The sequence below is a fragment of the Phyllobates terribilis genome, unplaced genomic scaffold (genome assembly GCF_046119375.1).
Source record: "Phyllobates terribilis strain yellow unplaced genomic scaffold, ASM4611937v1 Scaffold_1585__1_contigs__length_252701, whole genome shotgun sequence".
NCBI classification, from domain to species: Eukaryota; Metazoa; Chordata; class Amphibia; order Anura; family Dendrobatidae; genus Phyllobates; species Phyllobates terribilis.
This window is the reverse complement of record NW_027364345.1, coordinates 224,728-252,702: the sequence shown is the minus strand read 5'-3', so window position 1 is coordinate 252,702 and position 27,975 is coordinate 224,728. Positions and strand designations below refer to the sequence as shown.

The following is a 27,975-nucleotide window of genomic DNA, read 5'->3' as shown; positions in this document are numbered from 1 at the left end:
TAGGGGTCTTTACTACTAACATCGTCCGAATCCCCTGATCACAATGGGTTCAGTCGACAGTCTAATCTGTATGGGAACCCCGCACAATTGATTGGGGAATTAATGATCCGGCATGGACGATTTCAGACTGCAATCTTTGTGTTCTCTAAGGGAAACGCTGCCACCAGCGATGTCTGTCAGTGGTTCTCATAGAGGACACAGGTGCAGTGCTCTGTATGGTAGAGCCGGGTGAAATTGCTGCCAAGGTGTGTCAGACCATTTACCCTTTCCCTACCATCAGCACGTGAGTACATCTTCAACATTAGGATTGACACATGCATATAGAACCATAATTAGTGCACAAATACAGCACTGGATTCACATTTAGCATTTGATTGCATCAATAGAACCAATATCAGTACATGAATACATCACCTTAACCACCATCAGTACATGAATATATCATCAGCACCCCCATCGGTACAGAAATACACCTCCAGAACCGCCTTCAATGTATGAATACAGCACCAGAACCACCTTCAGTGCATGAATACAGCATCAGAACCACCATCAGTACATGAATGCAGCACCAAGCTTAGTACATTAATCAATTGTAATGTCTGGTCAGCCCCATATACTATTATTATTTATTATTATAGCGCCATTTATTCCATGGCGCTTTACATGTGATCCGGGTATGTCAGGCAAAATGTATTTTTGTCCTAGTTTTAAAAATGAGAGATGTCTTAAATCTCCGCCCCCTGTCCATTTGTAAGAGTTCTACATAGAACTCACTCTTACCTCCCCCTAACAAGGAATTTTTATTACCGCCATAAAACCTCAGCTAAAGAACAATCATTCAGGTATAAACTGGAACTCCCTCTAAAATCCTATTGTCTAACTGTACAAACTTTTAATGTCGAGTTTAATAGTGCACATGACTGTCACAAACACAGGGACCACATTTTTGGGATGTTCACCTTTTTCCAATTACGACGGTATATCTTACATAACTGGGAGACCACCGGAAGCCCGGGAAATGGGTGCTGAGCTTCTGAACGTCATAGAAATATCATATTTGATATCCATCTTCATGAATATTGGTAACGGCAAACATGATGTCTCCATCTTGGATGTGGGACCCCCCCATACTAAGATATGAAATCTGAAGGATTTTTATGTCTTGTGCAGCTGGGTGGGTTCACAAAACCGAGCCCCCGTGTGAGGTAAACAACATGGGTGTCTCCTAGTCTTTTGGCATCTTACCAAAAACCAGAACGGCCATTTTACTTCATTCTTACCTCGGGATGTCAGACGCATGCACTCCTCGCTGCGTGGAAGAATCACATTTAATTTCCGGGGAGCCGCCCCCCCCACAGAATCTGAGACCACCACCTTGTGGCGCAGGTTTTGTTATTACTTATCCCTTTTATTTTAATAACTGTTTATGCATACATGTAAATTGTCTCTTTTATAATATCTTGTATATCTTTTGTAAACACTGCCCACTTTCGGGAGTAAATCATTATTATTTACCAGCTTCGTTCTTCTTGTCCTATGTCGAGCAAACGCGTTCCTCACCCGCTAATTCACGTTACCTAACGGGTACCCGATCCACCTGTTAAGCGATCGGTGGTGGCAGTATACCAGTATTAATGTGATATTGTGGTTTGAGGGTGGCTGTTCGGAGGTATATATACGTTCCTGGAAGGAACTGGTGGTATATATACGTCCTGTCACATCACGTGCCACAATAGTCGACATAAATTAGAGCAGCTGCGCCCGTGCTTATCCTCGGTCAATACCGTGTTTGACCAGCAGGATAAGGGGGCGCCAGAGGGCTGCAAGGTCTGACCAAGTGTGTTTTCGTGACAAGATTGTTAGGGGCCCATAAGACCTCTTAGAAGTGCACGGCTCCAGAGCACCGCAGCTGTACTCCGCCATGGGCTTCTGTCTCATGAATGCACCGCCTGTCTGTCCGTCACACGCAGCAGGGCTTACATCTCTCCTTTTTTATTGTTAAACTGCTCCTTGGTGGTTCCTGCACCATTACCTGCTGCAGCTGATTCATCCCATCCCTGGCTTCAAAACAAGGATATGTCTGGTGTCATTAATGGAGTTATATTACACAGATCAGAGGCTGGGGGCATTAGATCACTGCCTGCACACCCCACTGTGAACAGGTAAGTGAAGCAGGTTATCTGATGGAGAGCAGACATGGCGTGTGCACACAGAGACATTAACAAGTGGATGATGGTTGTAGCGGGACGAAGTGTGACTGTGTACGGCCTGATTACTAAAGAGGTGCTAATCAATGTATGGTGATGAATCCTACCCCGACGGCACGGCTCCATAGCCAACGCCTCACATAACAATGGAAGTTTAATTTTTCCATGCCATATCTATAGAATCCGAGTTTGACCCAATTAACGGATATATCCATGATCAGGGAGCAGATTCACATCTGTGGGTAAAATCACGAAAGTGTTGGTACTAGCTGGCGACACAGAGGAGGCGATATCTCCCCCGAATTATGGCTCTATCATGTGTGGTCTGTATAGAATTCGGGAAGGACGGTCAGTAAGACGATGGCCATATTGTTTCTCCAGGAGGTTCCTGGAAAAAAATATGACCCACAGCAGCAATGAGGGCTAAAACTGGATTCGGATAGACTCTGATCAGCCGTCTTCCTCTTATGTCTGAGGAGTGAGGGTCCGGCAAGACCCTTTATAACATCTCATCTACCTAGTACCATTGTCAGACCCCAGGAGAAGCATTGCAGATCTGTCCATATTCCGCCAGAAGTTCTCACGGATCCAATTCATACGATGTATCTGTATCTATCCCTTTTGTATTGTTTTTGCCTGCATTTACGTCTTTATTGTTTCAGCTTTTTTAAGTGCTGTACTTTTTGAATATTAAATCTAAAGATTACTAAGTTTGTTCCTTGCTGCTCCCCCAGACCCTGAGGAGGACGAGGATAGCTTTCTTATGTTACCCTGTGTATGTCAGAGTGCGAGAAGAGTATCCATCAGACGCTCGGGAAAGCTGGGTGGTGTGTGACCCAGGGCAGGTGTGGACTGATGAGGAAGGTCTTGGCATGGATTTGCCCTATTCTCTGAGATGTCACTAGTATCAGAACTTGAGGAAATGAAATTAAATGTGAGGAATTTCTCTGCTCAGAGGGTGTGAATGAAGAACAGGCTGCAGGCCAAACAAAGGCTTCTTGTGACTGCACCCTCTGGTCTAGCCGGTGCCACAACTCTCATCATCCCTGCGGGCGAGGACTTGTGCAAGGAACAGTCTATATATAGAAGAGAAATGTCAGAGTTGGTGGAACACGTGAAGGAAGCCTGACCTGTGCTCCTGCCCATGCGTCCTGCACAGCTGGTGGTCCCTGGGGTCTGAGCCCAGTGGGGGGCACCTGGGGAGTGAGGGAAGGGAAGCTCCCCTCCTCAGTGTTTCTTACACTATATATTGAGGGCTACTGCCTTCTCAGGAGCTTCTTCTTCATACCATTTGACAACCCTTCCTCCTTTGCAGACTGTTTGTACCACTATGGGAAGACCCAACAGACGACAAGATGAAAGCATGAGGCAGAGACAATGAAGGAACCCGGATGGGAAGAGCTGGAGAACACAAGCTGCGGGGTCTGCGTCAGGCTCATTCCAATGCTTGTAATGTGTCCTTCACCATTTTACCTCCATTCATCATTTACGGTGGACACTGTGCATCGGGATGTGACTAGTGGATCAGGAGAAAGACACTAGATGAGAGGGGGTGCCGTGCTTCAGATTAATGACCTTTATTCAGATCAGTTTCCAGTTAGACAAATATTGAAACAGAACTTTATATTCGGGTGCATCCCCGATGACATTGTACAAAACAACGTAACCGTCAGAGCTTTACACTGGGGTGCAACCTGCGAAGACGATCTACAAGGTGAAGGGGGCGACCTGCTGTGACGTCCTTTAAAGTGAGGGGGGTGACCCGCAGCGACGTCCTACAAGATTAGGGGCACGACCCGTGGCGATGTCCTACGAGGTGAGGGTGCGACCCGTGGCAACATCCTTCAAGGTGAGGGGCGCAACCCGCTGCGACATCCTACAAGATTAAGGGCACGACCCGTGGCGATGTCCTACGAGGTGAGGGTGCGACCCGTGGCAACATCCTTCAAGGTGAGGGGCGCAACCCGCTGCGACATCCTACAAGATTAAGGGCACGACCCGTGGCGATGTCCTACGAGGTGAGGGTGCGACCCGTGGCAACATCCTTCAAGGTGAGGGGCGCAACCCGCTGCGACGTCCTACAAGTAGAGGTGCGTGACCCGCAGTGACGTCCTACAAGATTAAGGGCACGACCCGTGGCGATGTCCTACGAGGTGAGGGCGTGACCTGTGGCAACATCCTTCAAGGTGAGGGGCGCAGCCCGCTGCGACGTCCTACAAGGAGAGGTGCGTGACCCGCAGCGACGTCCTACAAGGTAAAGGGCGCAACCCGCTGCGACATCTTACTAGGTAAGGAGCGCATAGGACGTCTCCGCTTATATAAGGAGAGGAGTGCAACCAGCGGCGAAGTCCTATGAGGCGAGGGGCGCGACCAGCGACGATGTCCTACCACATGAGGGGCATGACCTGCGGCGAAGTCCTACCAGGTGAGGGGTATGACCCGCGGCAAAGTCCTAACAGGTGATGGGCGTAACCATTGGTAACGTCCTACTAGGTGAGGGGTGTGATCAGCGAAGACATCCTACGAGGTGAGGGCATGAGCCATGGCAACCTGCAGTGATGTCCTACGAGGTGAGGGACTTGACCCATGATGACGTCCTACAAGGTGAAGGGCCTGACCTGCGGTGATGTCTTACAAGGGAAGGGGCGCAACCCGTGGAGACATTCTAGAAAGCTATTAGAGATATAACCTATGGTGCTGTCTTACAAACCCTCGTATAAAGGTGTAGCCGTTGGTAAGATGAGGAGTGTGCACTAAAGTATGTTCTAGAAAATGTCATGGGAGAGTAATCTGATGATCTCCTACAGACCTTTGTACAGGGAGTTACTCTGGACATACAGGGCACTTCCTCCTGCCAGCCAGATGTGGGGAAATTTGGGGTTTTAGCTCTTCAAAAAAGAAGGTGAATGCCACAAGTCAGACCTTCAATTGTCAGGTTCAGATGCCTCATGGAAAATATTTGATCATTTCCATCCATCTCCCCCTGGAGCTGCCTGTTTCTCATTGGAGCTGGACCTCATTCATAAGGTGCTGGTGGCTTTGGGTTAGACCTCGTGGAGTTGCCCTCAGTGTTGTGTTGGACCTTATGCACCAGGTTCTGGTTGCTTTGGGTTGGACCTCATGGAGTTGCCCTCAGTATTGAGCGTTGGGTTGGATCCTGTACACTAGGTGCTTGTAGCGTTGAGTTTGACCTTGTTCACCAAGTGGTGTTGGGTTGGACCTCATGGAGTTCAGTGTTGGGTTGGACTAGGTGCCGGCAGCATTGGGTTGGATCTTTTGCACCAGGCAGTGTTGGGTTGGACCTTGTGGAGTTGCCCTCAGTGTTGGGTTGAACCTCATGCACCAGGTGCTGATGGTGTTGCTCTCGGTGTGGGGTTGTCTTTGTGTTGGGTCATGCTTGCTGTAGGGGCTACTATTTTAGGGGTGATTGCACAGTGATATTTTGGCCTTGCATTAGTGGCGCCCCAATAATGTTGGTGTGGGCAGTGACAAAGCTGACAGGCTGCTTGCGTTTCTTGATCTCGCGAGCCATCTGGCACCAGGAGCAGGATAAGCACCAGTAGACGGTGCAGCAGTCATTGCAGATGGAGCCCTGTGCAGAGAAGAGAGGGGTCAGTGCTGCACCGTGGACATCCTATGTACACAGTTCTGTGGGTGACAGCCAGCCAGCGGCCATAGACCAGGTGAGCAGGGATATGGCTCCGCACAGGGGAAACTGGCGGTATTGACTGAGAGCAGACGGGCAGGGTGGCAGCTGCCACTATGTGAAGAGGGGGCATATCATCTAATTACCTGAAATATGGTGCTACCAGACCCCCTCCCATCAGAGGCCACCGGGTTGGACACAGATACATACCGGGATCTTGTGGCGCTCTCGGACGGCGGCCCTCATTGCCAGAGACGTAGTTGGGCAGTACAGGTTGAAGCCCAAACTGACGCACTCCAGAAGCGGGAGACACAGGCACTCGCCAAAGTCACTGGCCGTGGAGCACTGGAAACAGGAGAAACACCAGAAAGCGAAGCAGCCTGCGAACAAAGGTGGAGAGGGGTATACGAAGAGTGCAAGACCGGATTATAGGGCCAAGAGGGCGGGGCTGACAACCTCTCACACCATATACAGGCCGGGTGTCAGGATGAGGAGCTGTCGCCTCTGTCACAGATCCAGGGTCACACAGTATGTGGGGGAGCGTTGTGTCCGGAGCTCCCCCTTATAGGAGCACTTACATATCCCCATGTCCTCGCAGCAGTCACACAGGCCGGAGCTCCAGTCGTTTGGGGCCAGGTGGGTGATGGTGGTCATTGTTTGCGCGAGCGGCACGGGCTGGATGACCACGGGCTGCATGCTAACCCCCTGCATCACCTGTAATGGCAGAGGACACACATGAGGAGTGGGCTGGGTGCTGCCCCCGGTGCTCGAGATGTGAAGACGACAGTAACTCTCGCCCCATTCATTATTTTCTCCCAAGATGTGACTCTCTAAAATTGTTTTCCTTATGAGGAATAAATAAGTCCCCCCCTCGCTAATCACTACCTTCAGAGGATGGCACAGATGAAGTGTAGAGAAGAAACTCTGCCCTGGAGGAGCCTGATGGAAGCGTCTTTTCTGCGGTCTCTGAATTCCGGAATCCCACAATGAGTCTGGAGAAGAATTAAGAAAAGCATTAAAAATGGTCATCAATGCTCTACAAGTGGAGAAGACCCCGACCAGACCACCCTGAAGTCCTGCACTGGGGGAAAGGGAATGGAAGAGACCTGCCCTGGGGGAAAGGGAATGGAAGAGACCTGCCCTGGGGGAAAGGGAATGGAGGAGACCTGCCCTAGAGGAAAGGGAATGGAGGAGACCTGCCCTGGGGGAAAGGTAATGGAGGAGACCTGCCCTGGGGGACAGGGAATGGAAGAGACCTGCCCTGGGGGACAGGGAATGGAAGAGACCTGCCCTGGGGGAAAGGGAATGGAAGAGACCTGCCCTGGGGGAAAGGGAATGGAAGAGACCTGCCCTGGGGGAAAGGGAATGGAAGAGACCTGCCCTGGGGGAAAGGGAATGGAAGAGACCTGCCCTCGGGGAAAGGGAATGGAAGAGACCTGCCCTGGGGGAAAGGGAATGGAAGAGACCTGCCTTGGGGGAAAAGGAATGGAGGAGACCTGCCTGCCCTGGGGGAAAGGGAATGGAGGAGACCTGCTCTAGGGGAAAGGGAATGGAGGAGACCTGCCTTGGGGGAAAGGGAATGGAGGAGACCTGCCCTAGGGGAAAGGGAATGTAGGAGACCTGCCCTGGAGGAAAGGGAATGTAGGAGACCTGCCCTGGAGGAAAGGGAATGGAAGAGACCTGCCCTGGAGGAAAGGGAATGGAAGAGACCTACCCTGGAGGAAAGGGAATGGAAGAGACCTGCCCTGGAGGAAAGGGAATGGAAGAGACCTGCCCTGGAGGAAAGGGAATGGAAGAGACCTGCCCTGGAGGAAAGGGAATGGAAGAGACCTGCCCTGGAGGAAAGGGAATGGAAGAGACCTGCCCTGGAGGAAAGGGAATGGAAGAGACCTGCCCTGGGGGAAAGGGAATGGAAGAGACCTGCCTTGGGGGAAAAGGAATGGAGGAGACCTGCCTGCCCTGGGGGAAAGGGAATGGAGGAGACCTGCTCTAGGGGAAAGGGAATGGAGGAGACCTGCCTTGGGGGAAAGGGAATGGAGGAGACCTGCCCTAGGGGAAAGGGAATGCAACAGACCTGCCCTGGAGGAAAGGGAATGGAGGAGACCTGCCCTAGGGGAAAGGGAATGGAGGAGACCTGCCCTAGGGGAAAGGGAATGGAGGAGACCTGCCCTAGGGGAATGGGAATGGAGGAGACCTGCCCTGGGGGAAAGGGAATGGAACAGACCTGCCCTGGGGGAAAGGGAATGGAGGAGACCTGCCCTGGGGGAAAGGGAATGGAACAGACCTGCCCTGGGGGGAAAGGGAATGGAGGAGACCAGCCCTAGGGGAAAAGGAATGGAACAGACCTGCCCTGGGGGAAAAGGAATGGAGGAGACCTGCTCTAGGGGAAAGGGAATGGAGGAGACCTGCCTTGGGGGAAAGGGAATGGAGGAGACCTGCCCTAGGGGAAAGGGAATGTAGGAGACCTGCCCTGGAGGAAAGGGAATGGAGGAGACCTGCCCTGGAGGAAAGGGAATGGAAGAGACCTGCCCTGGGGGAAAGGGAATGGAAGAGACCTGCCTTGGGGGAAAAGGAATGGAGGAGACCTGCCTGCCCTGGGGGAAAGGGAATGGAGGAGACCTGCTCTAGGGGAAAGGGAATGGAGGAGACCTGCCTTGGGGGAAAGGGAATGGAGGAGACCTGCACTAGGGGAAAGGGAATGCAACAGACCTGCCCTGGAGGAAAGGGAATGGAGACCTGCCCTAGGGGAAAGGGAATGGAGGAGACCTGCCCTAGGGGAAAGGGAATGGAGGAGACCTGCCCTAGGGGAAAGGGAATGGAGGAGACCTGCCCTGGGGGAAAGGGAATGGAACAGACCTGCCCTGGGGGAAAGGGAATGGAGGAGACCTGCCCTGGGGGAAAGGGAATGGAACAGACCTGCCCTGGGGGGAAAGAGAATGGAGGAGACCAGCCCTAGGGGAAAAGGAATGGAACAGACCTGCCCTGGGGGAAAAGGAATGGAGGAGACCTGCCCTAGGGGAAAGGGAATGGAACAGACCTGCCCTGGGGGAAAGGAAATGGAACAGACCTGCCCTGGGGGAAAGGGAATGGAGGAGACCTGCCCTGGGGGAAAGGAAATGGAGGAGACCTGCCCTGGGGGAAAGGGAATGGAGGAGACCTGCCCTGGGGGAAAGGGAATGGAGGAGACCTGCCCTAGGGGAAAGGGAATGGAACAGACCTGCCCTGGGGGAAAGGGAATGGAGGAGACCTGCCCCGGGGGAAAGGGAATGGAGGAGACCTGCCCTGGGGGAAGGGAATGGAGGAGACCTGCCCTGGGGGAAAGGGAATGCAACAGACCTGCCCTGGGGGAAAGGGAATGGAGGAGACCAGCCCTAGGGGAAAAGGAATGGAGGAGACCTGCCCTGGGGGAAAAGGAATGGAGGAGACCTGCCCTAGGGGAAAGGGAATGGAACAGACCTGCCCTGGGGGAAAGGGAATGGAACAGACCCGCCCTGGGGGAAAGGGAATGGAGGAGACCAGCCCTGGGGGAAAGGGAATGGAGGAGACGAGCCCTAGGGGAAAGGGAATGGAAGAGACCAGCCCTAGGGGAAAAGGAATGGAGGAGACCTGCCCTGGGGGAAAGGGAATGGAACAGACCTGCCCTGGGGGAAAGGGAATGGAGGAGACCTGCCCTGGGGGAAGGGAATGGAACAGACCTGCCCTGGGGGAAAGGGAATGGAGGAGACCTGCCCTGGGGGAAAGGGAATGGAACAGACCTGCCCTGGGGGAAAGGGAATGGAGGAGACCTGCCCCGGGGGAAAGGGAATGGAGGAGACCTGCCCCGGGGGAAAGGGAATGGAGGAGACCTGCCCTGGGGGAAAGGGAATGGAAGAGACCTGGAGACCTGCCTTGGAGGAAACGTAATGGAGGAGACCTGCAGAACTCTGTGACCAAAGCTGAGGTCACAGTATTATAGGACACCTACATGCGGGGGACAGGAAAGCACCACTGTCCAGGAATAACAGTTACAGTACACAAGATGCTGGAACACACCATGAAAAATCCAGAACTTCTTTCTGCAGGATGCCGTCACCACCGCTGAAGTCACACTACAGGAGGCAGTGACATCACCGCTCTCCAGATATCAGTTATATTATACAGCAGTGACATCACCGCTCTCCAGATATCAGTTATATTGTACAGCAGTGACATCACCGCTCTCCAGATATCAGTTATATTGTACAGCAGTGACATCACCGCTCTCCATATATCAGTTATATTATACAGCAGTGACATCACCGCTCTCCAGATATCAGTTATATTATACAGCAGTGACATCACCGCTCTCCAGATATCAGTTATATTATACAGCAGTGACATCACCGCTCCCCAGATATCAGTTATATTATACAGCAGTGACAACACCGCTCTCCAGATATCAGTTATATTATACAGCAGTGACATCACCGCTCCCCAGATATCAGTTATATTATACAGCAGTGACATCACCGCTCTCCAGATATCAGTTATATTATACAGCAGTGACATCACCGCTCCCCAGATATCAGTTATATTATACAGCAGTGACATCACCGCTCCCCAGATATCAGTTATATTATACAGCGGTGACATCACCGCTCTCCAGATATCAGTTATATTATACAGCGGTGACATCACCGCTCTCCAGATATCAGTTATATTATACAGCAGTGACATCACCGCTCTCCAGATATCAGTTATATTATACAGCAGTGACATCACCGCTCTCCAGATATCAGTTATATTATACAGGAGGTGACATCACCGCTCTCCAGATATCAGTTATATTATACAGGAGGTGACATCACCGCTCTCCAGATATCAGTTATATTATACAGCGGTGACATCACCCCTCTCCAGATATCAGTTATATTATACAGCGGTGACATCACCGCTCTCCAGATATCAGTTATATTATACAGCGGTGACATCACCGCTCTCCAGATATCAGTTATATTATACAGAGGTGACATCACCGCTCCCCAGATATCAGTTATATTATACAGCAGTGACATCACCGCTCTCCAGATATCAGTTATATTATACAGCGGTGACATCACCGCTCTCCAGATATCAGTTATATTATACAGCGGTGACATCACCGCTCCCCAGATATCAGTTATATTATACAGCGGTGACATCATCGCTCTCCAGATATCAGTTATATTATACAGCAGTGACATCACCGCTCTCCAGATATCAGTTATATTATACAGCAGTGACATCACCGCTCTCCAGATATCAGTTATATTATACAGCAGTGACATCACCGCTCTCCAGATATCAGTTATATTATACAGCAGTGACATCACCGCTCTCCAGATATCAGTTATATTATACAGGAGGTGACATCACCGCTCTCCAGATATCAGTTATATTATACAGCAGTGACATCACCGCTCCCCAGATATCAGTTATATTATACAGCAGTGACATCACAGCTCTCCAGATATCAGTTATATTATACAGCAGTGACATCACCGCTCTCCAGATATCAGTTATATTATACAGCGGTGACATCACCGCTCTCCAGATATCAGTTATATTATACAGCAGTGACATCACCGCTCTCCAGATATCAGTTATATTATACAGCAGAGACATCACCGCTCTCCAGATATCAGTTATATTATACAGCGGTGACATCACCGCCCTCCAGATATCAGTTATATTATACAGCAGTGACATCACCGCTCTCCAGATATCAGTTATATTATACAGGAGGTGACATCACCGCTCTCCAGATATCAGTTATATTATACAGGAGGTGACATCACCGCTCTCCAGATATCAGTTATATTATACAGCGGTGACATCACCGCTCTCCAGATATCAGTTATATTATACAGCAGAGACATCACCGCTCCCCAGATATCAGTTATATTATACAGGAGGTGACATCACCGCTCTCCAGATATCAGTTATATTATACAGCAGTGACATCACCGCTCTCCAGATATCAGTTATATTATACAGCAGTGACATCACCGCTCTCCAGATATCAGTTATATTATACAGAGGTGACATCACCGCTCTCCAGATATCAGTTATATTATACAGCGGTGACATCACCGCTCTCCAGATATCAGTTATATTATACAGCGGTGACATCACCGCTCCCCAGATATCAGTTATATTATACAGCAGTGACATCACAGCTCTCCAGATATCAGTTATATTATACAGCAGTGACATCACCGCTCCCCAGATATCAGTTATATTATACAGCAGTGACATCACCGCTCTCCAGATATCAGTTATATTATACAGCAGTGACATCACCGCTCTCCAGATATCAGTTATATTATACAGCAGAGACATCACCGCTCTCCAGATATCAGTTATATTATACAGCGGTGACATCACCGCTCCCCAGATATCAGTTATATTATACAGCAGTGACATCACCGCTCCCCAGATATCAGTTATATTATACAGCAGTGACATCACCGCTCTCCAGATATCAGTTATATTATACAGCAGTGTCATCACCGCTCTCCAGATATCAGTTATATTATACAGCAGTGACATCACCGCTCTCCAGATATCAGTTATATTATACAGCGGTGACATCACCGCTCTCCAGATATCAGTTATATTATACAGCAGTGACATCACCGCTCTCCAGATATCAGTTATATTATACAGCAGTGACATCACCACTCTCCAGATATCAGTTATATTATACAGCAGTGACATCACCGCTCTCCAGATATCAGTTATATTATACAGCAGTGACATCACCGCTCCCCAGATATCAGTTATATTATACAGCGGTGACATCACCGCTCTCCAGATATCAGTTATATTATACAGCAGAGACATCACCGCTCTCCAGATATCAGTTATATTATACAGCAGAGACATCACCGCTCCCCAGATATCAGTTATATTATACAGCAGTGACATCACCGCTCTCCAGATATCAGTTATATTATACAGCAGTGACATCACCGCTCTCCAGATATCAGTTATATTATACAGCGGTGACATCACCGCTCCCCAGATATCAGTTATATTATACAGCGGTGACATCACCGCTCCCCTGATATCAGTTATATTATACAGCTGTGACATCACCGCTCTCCAGATATCAGTTATATTATACAGCAGTGACATCACCGCTCTCCAGATATCAGTTATATTATACAGCAGTGACATCACCGCTCTCCAGATATCAGTTATATTATACAGCAGTGACATCACCGCTCTCCAGATATCAGTTATATTATACAGCAGTGACATCACCGCTCTCCAGATATCAGTTATATTATACAGCAGTGACATCACCGCTCTCCAGATATCAGTTATATTATACAGCAGTGACATCACAGCTCTCCAGATATCAGTTATATTATACAGCAGTGACATCACCACTCTCCAGATATCAGTTATATTATACAGGAGGTGACATCACCGCTCTCCAGATATCAGTTATATTATACAGCAGTGACATCACCGCTCTCCAGATATCAGTTATATTATACAGCAGTGACATCACCGCTCTCCAGATATCAGTTATATTATACAGCAGAGACATCACCGCTCTCCAGATATCAGTTACATTATACAGCTGTGACATCACCGCTCTCCAGATATCAGCTATATTATACAGCAGTGACATCACCGCTCTCCAGATATCAGTTATATTATACAGCAGTGACATCACCGCTCTCCAGATATCAGTTATGTTATACAGCAGTGACATCACCGCTCTCCAGATATCAGTTATATTATACAGCTGTGACATCACCGCTCTCCAGATATCAGTTATATTATACAGCTGTGACATCACCGCTCTCCAGATATCAGTTATATTATACAGCAGTGACATCACCGCTCTCCAGATATCAGTTATATTATACAGCAGTGACATCACCGCTCTCCAGATATCAGTTATATTATACAGCAGTGACATCACCGCTCTACAGATATCAGTTATATGATACAGCAGTGACATCACCGCTCTCCAGATATCACTTATATTATACAGCAGTGACATCACCGCTCCCCAGATATCAGTTATATTATACAGCGGTGACATCACCGCTCCCCTGATATCAGTTTTATTATACAGCGGTGACATCATCGCTCTCCAGATATCAGTTATATTATACAGCAGTGACATCACCGCTCCCCAGATATCAGTTATATTATACAGCAGTGACATCACCGCTCTCCAGATATCAGTTATATTATACAGCAGTGACATCACCGCTCTACAGATATCAGTTATATTATACAGCAGTGACATCACCGCTCTCCAGATATCAGTTATATTATACAGCAGTGACATCACCGCTCTCCAGATATCAGTTATATTATACAGCAGTGACATCACCGCTCTCCAGATATCAGTTATATTATACAGCAGTGACATCACCGCTCTACAGATATCAGTTATATTATACAGCAGTGACATCACCGCTGTCCAGATATCAGTTATATTATACAGCAGTGACATCACCGCTCTCCAGATATCAGTTATATTATACAGCAGTGACATCACCGCTCTCCAGATATCAGTTATATCATACAGCTGTGACATCACCGCTCTCCAGATATCAGTTATATCATACAGCAGTGACATCACCGCTCTCCAGATATCAGTTATATTATACAGCTGTGACATCATCGCTCTCCAGATATCAGTTATATTATACAGCAGTGACATCACCGCTCCCCAGATATCAGTTATATTATACAACAGTGACATCACCGCTCTCCAGATATCAGTTATATTATACAACAGTGACATCACCGCTCTCCAGATATCAGTTATATTATACAGCAGTGACATCACCGCTCTCCAGATATCAGTTATATTATACAACAGTGACATCACCGCTCTCCAGATATCAGTTATATTATACAGCAGTGACATCACCGCTCTCCAGATATCAGTTATATTATACAGCAGTGACATCACCGCTCTGCAGATATCAGTTATATTATACAGGAGGTGACATCACCGCTCTCCAGATATCAGTTATATTATACAGCAGTGACATCACCGCTCCCCAGATATCAGTTATATTATACAGCAGTGACATCACAGCTCTCCAGATATCAGTTATATTATACAGCAGTGACATCACCGCTCTCCAGATATCAGTTATATTATACAGCGGTGACATCACCGCTCTGCAGATATCAGTTATATTATACAGGAGGTGACATCACCGCTCTCCAGATATCAGTTATATTATACAGCAGTGACATCACCGCTCTCCAGATATCAGTTATATTATACAGCAGTGACATCACCGCTCTGCAGATATCAGTTATATTATACAGCAGTGACATCACCGCTCCCCAGATATCAGTTATATTATACAGCAGTGACATCACAGCTCTCCAGATATCAGTTATATTATACAGGAGGTGACATCACCGCTCTCCAGATATCAGTTATATTATACAGCAGTGACATCACCGCTCTCCAGATATCAGTTATATTATACAGGAGGTGACATCACCGCTCTCCAGATATCAGTTATATTATACAGCAGTGACATCACCGCTCTCCAGATATCAGTTATATTATACAGCAGTGACATCACCGCTCTCCAGATATCAGGTATATTATACAGCAGTGACATCACCGCTCTCCAGATATCAGTTATATTATACAGCAGTGACATCACCGCTCTCCAGATATCAGTTATATTATACAGCAGTGACATCACCGCTCTGCAGATATCAGTTATATTATACAGCAGTGACATCACCGCTCCCCAGATATCAGTTATATTATACAGCAGTGACATCACAGCTCTCCAGATATCAGTTATATTATACAGGAGGTGACATCACCGCTCTCCAGATATCAGTTATATTATACAGCAGTGACATCACCGCTCTCCAGATATCAGTTATATTATACAGGAGGTGACATCACCGCTCTCCAGATATCAGTTATATTATACAGCAGTGACATCACCGCTCTCCAGATATCAGTTATATTATACAGCAGTGACATCACCGCTCTCCAGATATCAGGTATATTATACAGCAGTGACATCACCGCTCTCCAGATATCAGTTATATTATACAGCAGTGACATCACCGCTCTCCAGATATCAGTTATATTATACAGCGGTGACATCACCGCTCCCCAGATATCAGTTATATTATACAGCAGTGACATCACCGCTATCCAGATATCAGTTATGTTATACAGCAGTGACATCACCGCTCTCCAGATATCAGTTATATTATACAGCAGTGACATCACCGCTCTACAGATATCAGTTATATTATACAGCAGTGACATCACCGCTCTCCAGATATCACTTATATTATACAGCAGTGACATCACCGCTCCCCAGATATCAGTTATATTATACAGCGGTGACATCACCGCTCCCCTGATTTCAGTTATATTATACAGCAGTGACATCACCGCTCTCCAGATATCAGTTATATTATACAGCAGTGACATCACCGCTCTCCAGATATCAGTTATATTATACAGCTGTGACATCATCGCTCTCCAGATATCAGTTATATTATACAGCAGTGACATCACCGCTCTCCAGATATCAGTTATATTATACAGCAGTGACATCACCGCTCTCCAGATATCAGTTATATTATACAGCAGTGACATCACCGCTCTCCAGATATCAGTTATATTATACAGCAGTGACATCACCGCTCTCCAGATATCAGTTATATTATACAGCAGTGACATCACCGCTCTCCAGATATCAGTTATATTATACAGCAGTGACATCACCGCTCTCCAGATATCAGTTATATTATACAGCAGTGACATCACCGCTCTCCAGATATCAGTTATATTATACAGCTGTGACATCACCGCTCTCCAGATATCAGTTATATTATACAGCAGTGACATCACCGCTCTCCAGATATCAGTTATATTATACAGCAGTGACATCACCGCTCTACAGATATCAGTTATATTATACAGCAGTGACATCACCGCTCTCCAGATATCACTTATATTATACAGCAGTGACATCACCGCTCCCCAGATATCAGTTATATTATACAGCGGTGACATCACCGCTCCCCTGATTTCAGTTATATTATACAGCAGTGACATCACCGCTCTCCAGATATCAGTTATATTATACAGCAGTGACATCACCGCTCTCCAGATATCAGTTATATCATACAGCTGTGACATCATCGCTCTCCAGATATCAGTTATATTATACAGCAGTGACATCACAGCTCCCCTGATTTCAGTTATATTATACAGCAGTGACATCACCGCTCTCCAGATATCAGTTATATTATACAGCAGTGACATCACCGCTCTCCAGATATCAGTTATATTATACAGCAGTGACATCACCGCTCTCCAGATATCAGTTATATTATACAGCAGTGACATCACAGCTCTCCAGATATCAGTTATATTATACAGCTGTGACATCATCGCTCTCCAGATATCAGTTATATTATACAGCGGTGACATCACCGCTTTCCAGATATCAGTTATATTATACAGCGGTGACATCACCGCTCTCCAGATATCAGTTATATTATACAGCAGTGACATCACCGCTCTCCAGATATCAGTTATATTATTCAGCGGTGACATCACCGCACTCCAGATATCAGTTATATTATACAGCAGTGACATCACCGCTCTCCAGATATCAGTTATATTATACAGCAGTGACATCACCGCTCTCCAGATATCAGTTATATTATACAGCAGTGACATCACCGCTCCCCAGATATCAGTTATATTATACAGCAGTGACATCACAGCTCTCCAGATATCAGTTATATTATACAGCAGTGACAACACCGCTCTCCAGATATCAGTTATATTATACAGCAGTGACATCACAGCTCTCCAGATATCAGTTATATTATACAGCAGTGACATCACCGCTCTCCAGATATCAGTTATATTATACAGCAGTGACATCACCGCTCTCCAGATATCAGATATATTATACAGCTGTGACATCACCGCTCTCCAGATATCAGTTATATTATACAGCGGTGACATCACCGCTCTACAGATATCACTTATATTATACAGCAGTGACATCACCGCTCCCCAGATATCAGTTATATTATACAGCAGTGACATCACCGCTCTCCAGATATCAGTTATATTATACAGCAGTGACATCACCGCTCTCCAGATATCAGTTATATTATACAGCAGTGACATCACCGCTCTGCAGATATCAGTTATATTATACAGCAGTGACATCACCGCTCTGCAGATATCAGTTATATTATACAGGAGGTGACATCACCGCTCTCCAGATATCAGTTATATTATACAGCAGTGACATCACCGCTCTCCAGATATCAGTTATATTATACAGCAGTGACATCACCGCTCTCCAGATATCAGTTATATTATACAGGAGTGACATCACCGCTCTCCAGATATCAGTTATATTATACAGGAGGTGACATCACCGCTCTCCAGATATCAGTTATATTATACAGCAGTGACATCACCGCTCTCCAGATATCAGTTATATTATACAGCAGTGACATCACCGCTCTCCAGATATCAGTTATATTATACAGCAGTGACATCACCGCTCTCCAGATATCAGTTATATTATACAGCAGTGACATTACCGCTCTCCAGATATCAGTTATATTATACAGCGGTGACATCACCGCTCTCCAGATATCAGTTATATTATACAGCGGTGACATCCCGCTCTCCAGATATCAGTTATATTATACAGCAGTGACATCACCGCTCTCCAGATATCAGTTATATTATACAGCAGTGACATCACCGCTCTGCAGATATCAGTTATATTATACAGCAGTGACATCACCGCTCTGCAGATATCAGTTATATTATACAGGAGGTGACATCACCGCTCTCCAGATATCAGTTATATTATACAGCAGTGACATCACCGCTCTCCAGATATCAGTTATATTATACAGCAGTGTCATCACAGCTCTCCAGATATCAGTTATATTATACAGCTGTGACATCACCGCTCTGCAGATATCAGTTATATTATACAGCGGTGACATCACCGCTCTCCAGATATCAGTTATATTATACAGCAGTGACATCACCGCTCCCCTGATATCAGTTATATTATACAGAGGTGACATCACCGCTCTCCAGATATCAGTTATATTATACAGCAGTGACATCACCGCTCTCCAGATATCAGTTATATTATACAGCAGTGACATCACCGCTCTCCAGATATCAGTTATATTATACAGCAGTGACATCACCGCTCTCCAGATATCAGTTATATTATACAGCAGTGACATCACAGCTCTCCAGATATCAGTTATATTATACAGCAGTGACATCACCGCTCCCCAGATATCAGTTATATTATACAGCAGTGACATCACCGCTCTCCAGATATCAGTTATATTATACAGCAGTGACATCACCGCTCTCCAGATATCAGTTATATTATACAGCGGTGACATCACCGCTCTCCAGATATCAGTTATATTATACAGCGGTGACATCACCGCTCTGCAGATATCAGTTATATTATACAGCAGTGACATCACCGCTCTCCAGATATCAGTTATATTATACAGCGGTGACATCACCGCTCTGCAGATATCAGTTATATTATACAGCAGTGACATCACCGCTCTGCAGATATCAGTTATATTATACAGGAGGTGACATCACCGCTCTCCAGATATCAGTTATATTATACAGCAGTGACATCACAGCTCTCCAGATATCAGTTATATTATACAGCTGTGACATCACCGCTCTGCAGATATCAGTTATATTATACAGCAGTGACATCACCGCTCTGCAGATATCAGTTATATTATACAGGAGGTGACATCACCGCTCTCCAGATATCAGTTATATTATACAGCAGTGACATCACCGCTCTCCAGATATCAGTTATATTATACAGCAGTGACATCACCGCTCTCCAGATATCAGTTATATTATACAGCAGTGACATCACAGCTCTCCAGATATCAGTTATATTATACAGCAGTGACATCACCGCTCCCCAGATATCAGTTATATTATACAGCAGTGACATCACCGCTCTCCAGATATCAGTTATATTATACAGCAGTGACATCACCGCTCTCCAGATATCAGTTATATTATACAGCAGTGACATCACCGCTCTCCAGATATCAGTTATATTATACAGCAGTGACATCACAGCTCTCCAGATATCAGTTATATTATACAGCAGTGACATCACCGCTCCCCAGATATCAGTTATATTATACAGCAGTGACATCACCGCTCTCCAGATATCAGTTATATTATACAGCAGTGACATCACCGCTCTCCAGATATCAGTTATATTATACAGCGGTGACATCACCGCTCTCCAGATATCAGTTATATTATACAGCTGTGACATCACCGCTCTCCAGATATCAGTTATATTATACAGCAGTGACATCACCGCTCTCCAGATATCAGTTATATTATACAGCTGTGACATCACCGCTCTCCAGATATCAGTTATATTATACAGCGGTGACATCACCGCTCTCCAGATATCAGTTATATTATACAGCAGTGACATCACCGCTCTCCAGATATCAGTTATATTATACAGCAGTGACATCACCGCTCTCCAGATATCAGTTATATTATACAGCAGTGACATCACCGCTCTCCAGATATCAGTTATATTATACAGCAGTGACATCACCGCTCTCCAGATATCAGTTATATTATACAGCGGTGACATCACCGCTCTCCAGATATCAGTTATATTATACAGCAGTGACATCACCGCTCTCCAGATATCAGTTATATTATACAGCAGTGACATCACCGCTCTCCAGATATCAGTTATATTATACAGCGGTGACATCACCGCTCTCCAGATATCAGTTATATTATACAGCAGTGACATCACCGCTCTCCAGATATCAGTTATATTATACAGCAGTGACATCACCGCTCTCCAGATATCAGTTATATTATACAGCAGTGACATCACCGCTCTACAGATATCAGTTATATTATACAGCAGTGACATCACCGCTCTACAGATATCAGTTATATTATACAGCAGTGACATCACCGCTCTCCAGATATCAGTTATATTATACAGCAGTGACATCACCGCTCTACAGATATCAGTTATATTATACAGCGGTGACATCACCGCTCTCCAGATATCAGTTATATTATACAGCAGTGACATCACCGCTCTCCAGATATCAGTTATATTATACAGCAGTGACATCACCACTCTCCAGATATCAGTTATATTATACAGCAGTGACATCACCACTCTCCAGATATCAGTTATATTATACAGCAGTGACATCACCGCTCTCCAGATATCAGTTATATTATACAGCAGTGACATCACCGCTCTACAGATATCAGTTATATTATACAGCAGTGACATCACCGCTCTCCAGATATCAGTTATATTATACAGCAGTGACATCACCACTCTCCAGATATCAGTTATATTATACAGCAGTGACATCACCGCTCTCCAGATATCAGTTATATTATACAGCAGTGACATCACCGCTCTCCAGATATCAGTTATATTATACAGCAGTGACATCACCACTCTCCAGATATCAGTTATATTATACAGCAGTGACATCACCACTCTCCAGATATCAGTTATATTATACAGCAGTGACATCACCGCTCTCCAGATATCAGTTATATTATACAGCAGTGACATCACCGCTCTACAGATATCAGTTATATTATACAGCAGTGACATCACCGCTCTACAGATATCAGTTATATTATACAGCAGTGACATCACCGCTCTCCAGATATCAGTTATATTATACAGCAGTGACATCACCACTCTCCAGATATCAGTTATATTATACAGCAGTGACATCACCGCTCTCCAGATATCAGTTATATTATACAGCAGTGACATCACCGCTCTCCAGATATCAGTTATATTATACAGCAGTGACATCACCACTCTCCAGATATCAGTTATATTATACAGCAGTGACATCACCACTCTCCAGATATCAGTTATATTATACAGCAGTGACATCACCGCTCTACAGATATCAGTTATATTATACAGCAGAGACATCACCGCTCTCCAGATATCAGTTATATTATACAGCAGTGACATCAAAGCTCTCCAGATATCAGTTATATTATACAGCAGTGACATCACTGCTCTCCAGATATCAGTTATATTATACAGCAGTGACATCACCACTCTCCAGATATCAGTTATATTATACAGCAGTGACATCACCGCTCCCCAGATATCAGTTATATTATACAGCAGTGACATCACCGCTCTACAGATATCAGTTATATTATACAGCAGTGACATCACCGCTCTCCAGATATCAGTTATATTATACAGCAGAGACATCACCGCTCTCCAGATATCAGTTATATTATACAGCAGTGACATCACCGCTCTCCAGATATCAGTTATATTATACAGCGGTGACATCACCGCTCTCCAGATATCAGTTATATTATACAGCAGTGACATCACCGCTCTCCAGATATCAGTTATATTATACAGCAGTGACATCACCGCTCTCCAGATATCACTTATATTATACAGCAGTGACATCACCGCTCTCCAGATATCAGTTATATTATACAGCAGTGACATCACCGCTCTCCAGATATCAGTTATATTATACAGCAGTGACATCACCGCTCTCCAGATATCAGTTATATTATACAGCAGTGACATCACCGCTCTCCAGATATCAGTTATATTATACAGCAGTGACATCACCGCTCTCCAGATATCAGTTATATTATACAGCAGTGACATCACCGCTCTCCAGATATCAGTTATATTATACAGCAGTGACATCACCGCTCTCCAGATATCAGTTATATTATACAGCAGTGACATCAAAGCTCTCCAGATATCAGTTATATTATACAGCAGTGACATCACCGCTCTCCAGATATCAGTTATATTATACAGCAGTGACATCACCACTCTCCAGATATCAGTTATATTATACAGCAGTGACATCACCGCTCCCCAGATATCAGTTATATTATACAGCTGTGACATCATCGCTCTCCAGATATCAGTTATATTATACAGCAGTGACATCATCGCTCTCCAGATATCAGTTATATTATACAGCGGTGACATCACCGCTCTCCAGATATCAGTTATATTATACAGCGGTGACATCACCGCTCTCCAGATATCAGTTATATTATACAGCAGTGACATCGCCGCTCTCCAGATATCAGTTATATTATACAGCAGTGACATCACCGCTCTCCAGATATCAGTTATATCATACAGCTGTGACATCATCGCTCTCCAGATATCAGTTATATTATACAGCAGTGACATCACCGCTCTCCAGATATCAGTTATATTATACAGCAGTGACATCACCGCTCTCCAGATATCAGTTACATTATACAGCAGTGACATCACCGCTCTCCAGATATCAGTTATATTATACAGCAGTGACATCACCGCTCTCCAGATATCAGTTATATTATACAGCAGTGACATCACCGCTCTCCAGATATCAGTTATATTATACAGCAGTGACATCACCGCTCTCCAGATATCAGTTATATTATACAGCAGTGACATCACCGCTCTCCAGATATCAGTTATATTATACAGGAGGTGACATCACCGCTCTCCAGATATCAGTTATATTATACAGCTGTGACATCACCGCTCTCCAGATATCAGTTATATTATACAGCAGTGACATCACCGCTCTCCAGATATCAGTTATATTATACAGCAGTGACATCACCGCTCTCCAGATATCAGTTATATTATACAGCAGTGACATCACCGCTCCCCAGATATCAGTTATATTATACAGCAGTGACATCACCGCTCCCCAGATATCAGTTATATTATACAGCAGTGACATCACCGCTCTCCAGATATCAGTTATATTATACAGCGGTGACATCACCGCTCTGCAGATATCAGTTATATTATACAGCGGTGACATCACCACTCTCCAGATATCAGTTATATTATACAGCAGTGACATCACCGCTCTGCAGATATCAGTTATATTATACAGCGGTGACATCACCGCTCTCCAGATATCAGTTATATTATACAGCAGTGACATCACCGCTCTCCAGATATCAGTTATATTATACAGCAGTGACATCACCGCTCTCCAGATATCAGTTATATTATACAGCAGTGACATCACCGCTCTCCAGATATCAGTTATATTATACAGCAGTGACATCACCGCTCTACAGATATCAGTTATATTATACAGCAGTGACATCACCGCTGTCCAGATATCAGTTATATTATACAGCGGTGACATCACCACTCTCCAGATATCAGTTATATTATACAGCAGTGACATCACCACTCTCCAGATATCAGTTATATTATACAGCAGTGACATCACCACTCTCCAGATATCAGTTATATTATACAGCAGTGACATCACCGCTCTCCAGATATCAGTTATATTATACAGCAGTGACATCACCGCTCTCCAGATATCAGTTATATTATACAGCAGTGACATCACCGCTCTCCAGATATCAGTTATATTATACAGCAGTGACATCACCACTCTACAGATATCAGTTATATTATACAGCAGAGACATCACCGCTCTCCAGATATCAGTTATATTATACAGCAGTGACATCACCACTCTACAGATATCAGTTATATTATACAGCAGTGACATCACCGCTCTCCAGATATCAGTTATATTATACAGCAGTGACATCACCGCTCTCCAGATATCGGTTATATTATACAGCAGTGACATCACCGCTCTCCAGATATCAGTTATATTATACAGCAGTGACATCACCGCTCTCCAGATATCAGTTATATTATACAGCAGTGACATCACCGCTCTCCATATATCAGTTATATTATACAGCAGTGACATCACCGCTCTCCAGATATCAGTTATATTATACAGCAGTGACATCACCGCTCTCCATATATCAGTTATATTATACAGCAGTGACATCACCGCTCTCCAGATATCAGTTATATTATACAGCAGTGACATCACCGCTCTCCAGATATCAGTTATATTATACAGCAGTGACATCACCGCTCTCCAGATATCAGTTATATTATACAGCAGTGACATCACCACTCTCCAGATATCAGTTATATTATACAGCAGTGACATCACCACTCTCCAGATATCAGTTATATTATACAGCGGTGACATCACCACTCTCCAGATATCAGTTATATTATACAGCAGAGACATCACCGCTCTCCAGATATCAGTTATATTATACAGCAGTGACATCACCGCTCTCCAGATATCAGTTATATTATACAGCAGTGACATCACCGCTCTCCAGAAATCAGTTATATTATACAGCAGTGACATCACCGCTCCCCAGATATCAGTTATATTATACAGCGGTGACATCACCGCTCTCCAGATATCAGTTATATTATACAGCAGTGACATCACCGCTCTCCAGATATCAGTTATATTATACAGCAGTGACATCACCGCTCTCCAGATATCAGTTATATTATACAGCGGTGACATCACCGCTCTCCAGATATCAGTTATATTATACAGCAGTGACATCACCGCTCTCCAGATATCAGTTATATTATACAGCAGTGACATCACCGCTCTCCAGATATCAGTTATATTATACAGCAGTGACATCACCGCTCTCCAGATATCAGTTATATTATACAGCAGTGACATCACCGCTCTCCAGATATCAGTTATATTATACAGCAGTGACATCACCGCTCTCCAGATATCAGTTATATTATACAGCAGTGACATCACCGCTCTCCAGATATCAGGTATATTATACAGGAGGTGACATCACCGCTCCCCAGATATCAGTTATATTATGCAGCTGTGACATCACCGCTCCCCTGATATCAGTTATATTATACAGCTGTGACATCACCGCTCTGCAGATATCAGTTATATTATACAGCAGTGACATCACCGCTCTCCAGATATCAGTTATATTATACAGCAGTGACATCACCGCTCTCCAGATATCAGATATATTATACAGCAGTGACATCACCGCTCCCCAGATATCAGTTATATTATACAGCGGTGACATCACCGCTCTCCAGATATCAGTTATATTATACAGCAGTGACATCACCGCTCCCCAGATATCAGTTATATTATACAGCGGTGACATCACCGCTCCCCAGATATCAGTTATATTATACAGCAGTGACATCACAGCTCTCCAGATATCAGTTATATTATACAGCAGTGACATCACCGCTCTCCAGAAATCAGTTATATTATACAGCAGTGACATCACCGCTCTCCAGATATCAGTTATATTATACATCAGAGACATCACCGCTCCCCAGATATCAGTTATATTATACAGCAGTGACATCACCGCTCCCCAGATATCAGTTATATTATACAGCAGTGACATCACCGCTCTCCAGATATCAGTTATATTATACAGCAGTGACAACACCGCTCTCCAGATATCAGTTATATTATACAGCAGTGACATCACCGCTCTCCAGATATCAGTTATATTATACAGCAGTGACATCACCGCTCTCCAGATATCAGTTATATTATACAGCAGTGACATCACCGCTCTCCAGATATCAGATATATTATACAGCAGTGACATCACCGCTCCCCAGATATCAGTTATATTATACAGCGGTGACATCACCGCTCTCCAGATATCAGTTATATTATACAGCAGTGACATCACCGCTCCCCAGATATCAGTTATATTATACAGCGGTGACATCACCGCTCCCCAGATATCAGTTATATTATACAGCAGTGACATCACAGCTCTCCAGATATCAGTTATATTATACAGCAGTGACATCACCGCTCTCCAGAAATCAGTTATATTATACAGCAGTGACATCACCGCTCTCCAGATATCAGTTATATTATACATCAGAGACATCACCGCTCCCCAGATATCAGTTATATTATACAGCAGTGACATCACCGCTCTCCAGATATCAGTTATATTATACAGCAGTGACATCACCGCTCTCCAGATATCAGTTATATTATACAGCAGTGACATCACCGCTCTCCAGATATCAGTTATATTATACAGCGGTGACATCACCGCTCTCCAGATATCAGTTATATTATACAGCAGTGACATCACCGCTCTCCAGATATCAGTTATATTATAAAGCAGAGACATCACCGCTCTCCAGATATCAGTTATATTATACAGCGGTGACATCACCGCTCCCCTGATATCAGTTATATTATACAGCAGTGACATCACCGCTCTCCAGATATCAGTTATATTATACAGCGGTGACATCACCGATCTCCAGATATCAGTTATATTATACAGCAGTGACATCACCGCTCTCCAGATATCAGTTATATTATACAGCAGTGACATCACCGCTATCCAGATATCAGTTATATTATACAGCGGTGACATCACCGCTCTCCAGATATCAGTTATATTATACAGCAGTGACATCACCGCTCTCCAGATATCAGTTATATTATACAGCAGTGACATCACCGCTCTCCAGATATCAGTTATATTATACAGCAGTGACATCACCGCTCTCCAGATATCAGTTATATTATAAAGCAGAGACATCACCGCTCTCCAGATATCAGTTATATTATACAGCGGTGACATCACCGCTCTCCAGATATCAGTTATATTATACAGGAGGTGACATCACCGCTCTCCAGATATCAGTTATATTATACAGCAGTGACATCACCGCTCTGCAGATATCAGTTATATTATACAGGAGGTGACATCACCGCTCTCCAGATATCAGTTATATTATACAGCAGTGACATCACCGCTATCCAGATATCAGTTATATTATACAGCGGTGACATCACCGCTCTCCAGATATCAGTTATATTATACAGCAGTGACATCACCGCTCTCCAGATATCAGTTATATTATACAGCAGTGACATCACCCCTCTCCAGATATCAGTTATATTATACAGCTGTGACATCACCGCTCTGCAGATATCAGTTATATTATACAGCAGTGACATCACCGCTCTCCAGATATCAGTTATATTATACAGCAGTGACATCACCTCTCTCCAGATATCAGTTATATTATACAGCGGTGACATCACCGCTCTCCAGATATCAGGTATATTATACAGCAGTGACATCACCGCTCTCCAGATATC

The 27,975-nt window shown here is 45.0% G+C and overlaps 1 protein-coding gene across 1 annotated transcript in view; it reads right to left on the bottom strand.

Moving 5' to 3' along the window:
• Positions 1-3,745: 3,745 nt before the first annotated feature.
• Positions 3,746-27,975, bottom strand: part of LOC141244477 (cornifelin-like) — a 50,368-nt gene continuing 26,138 nt past the window's right edge. Inside the window, exons 2-5 of the mRNA XM_073669011.1 lie at positions 6,739-6,845; positions 6,432-6,567; positions 6,064-6,233; positions 3,746-5,799 (exon numbers count right to left, since the gene is read on the bottom strand). Coding sequence (XP_073525112.1) covers positions 5,620-5,799; positions 6,064-6,233; positions 6,432-6,564 — 483 coding nt within the window. The 5' untranslated portion in view covers positions 6,565-6,567; positions 6,739-6,845 and the 3' untranslated portion in view covers positions 3,746-5,619. The remainder of the gene's footprint in view (positions 5,800-6,063; positions 6,234-6,431; positions 6,568-6,738; positions 6,846-27,975) is intronic.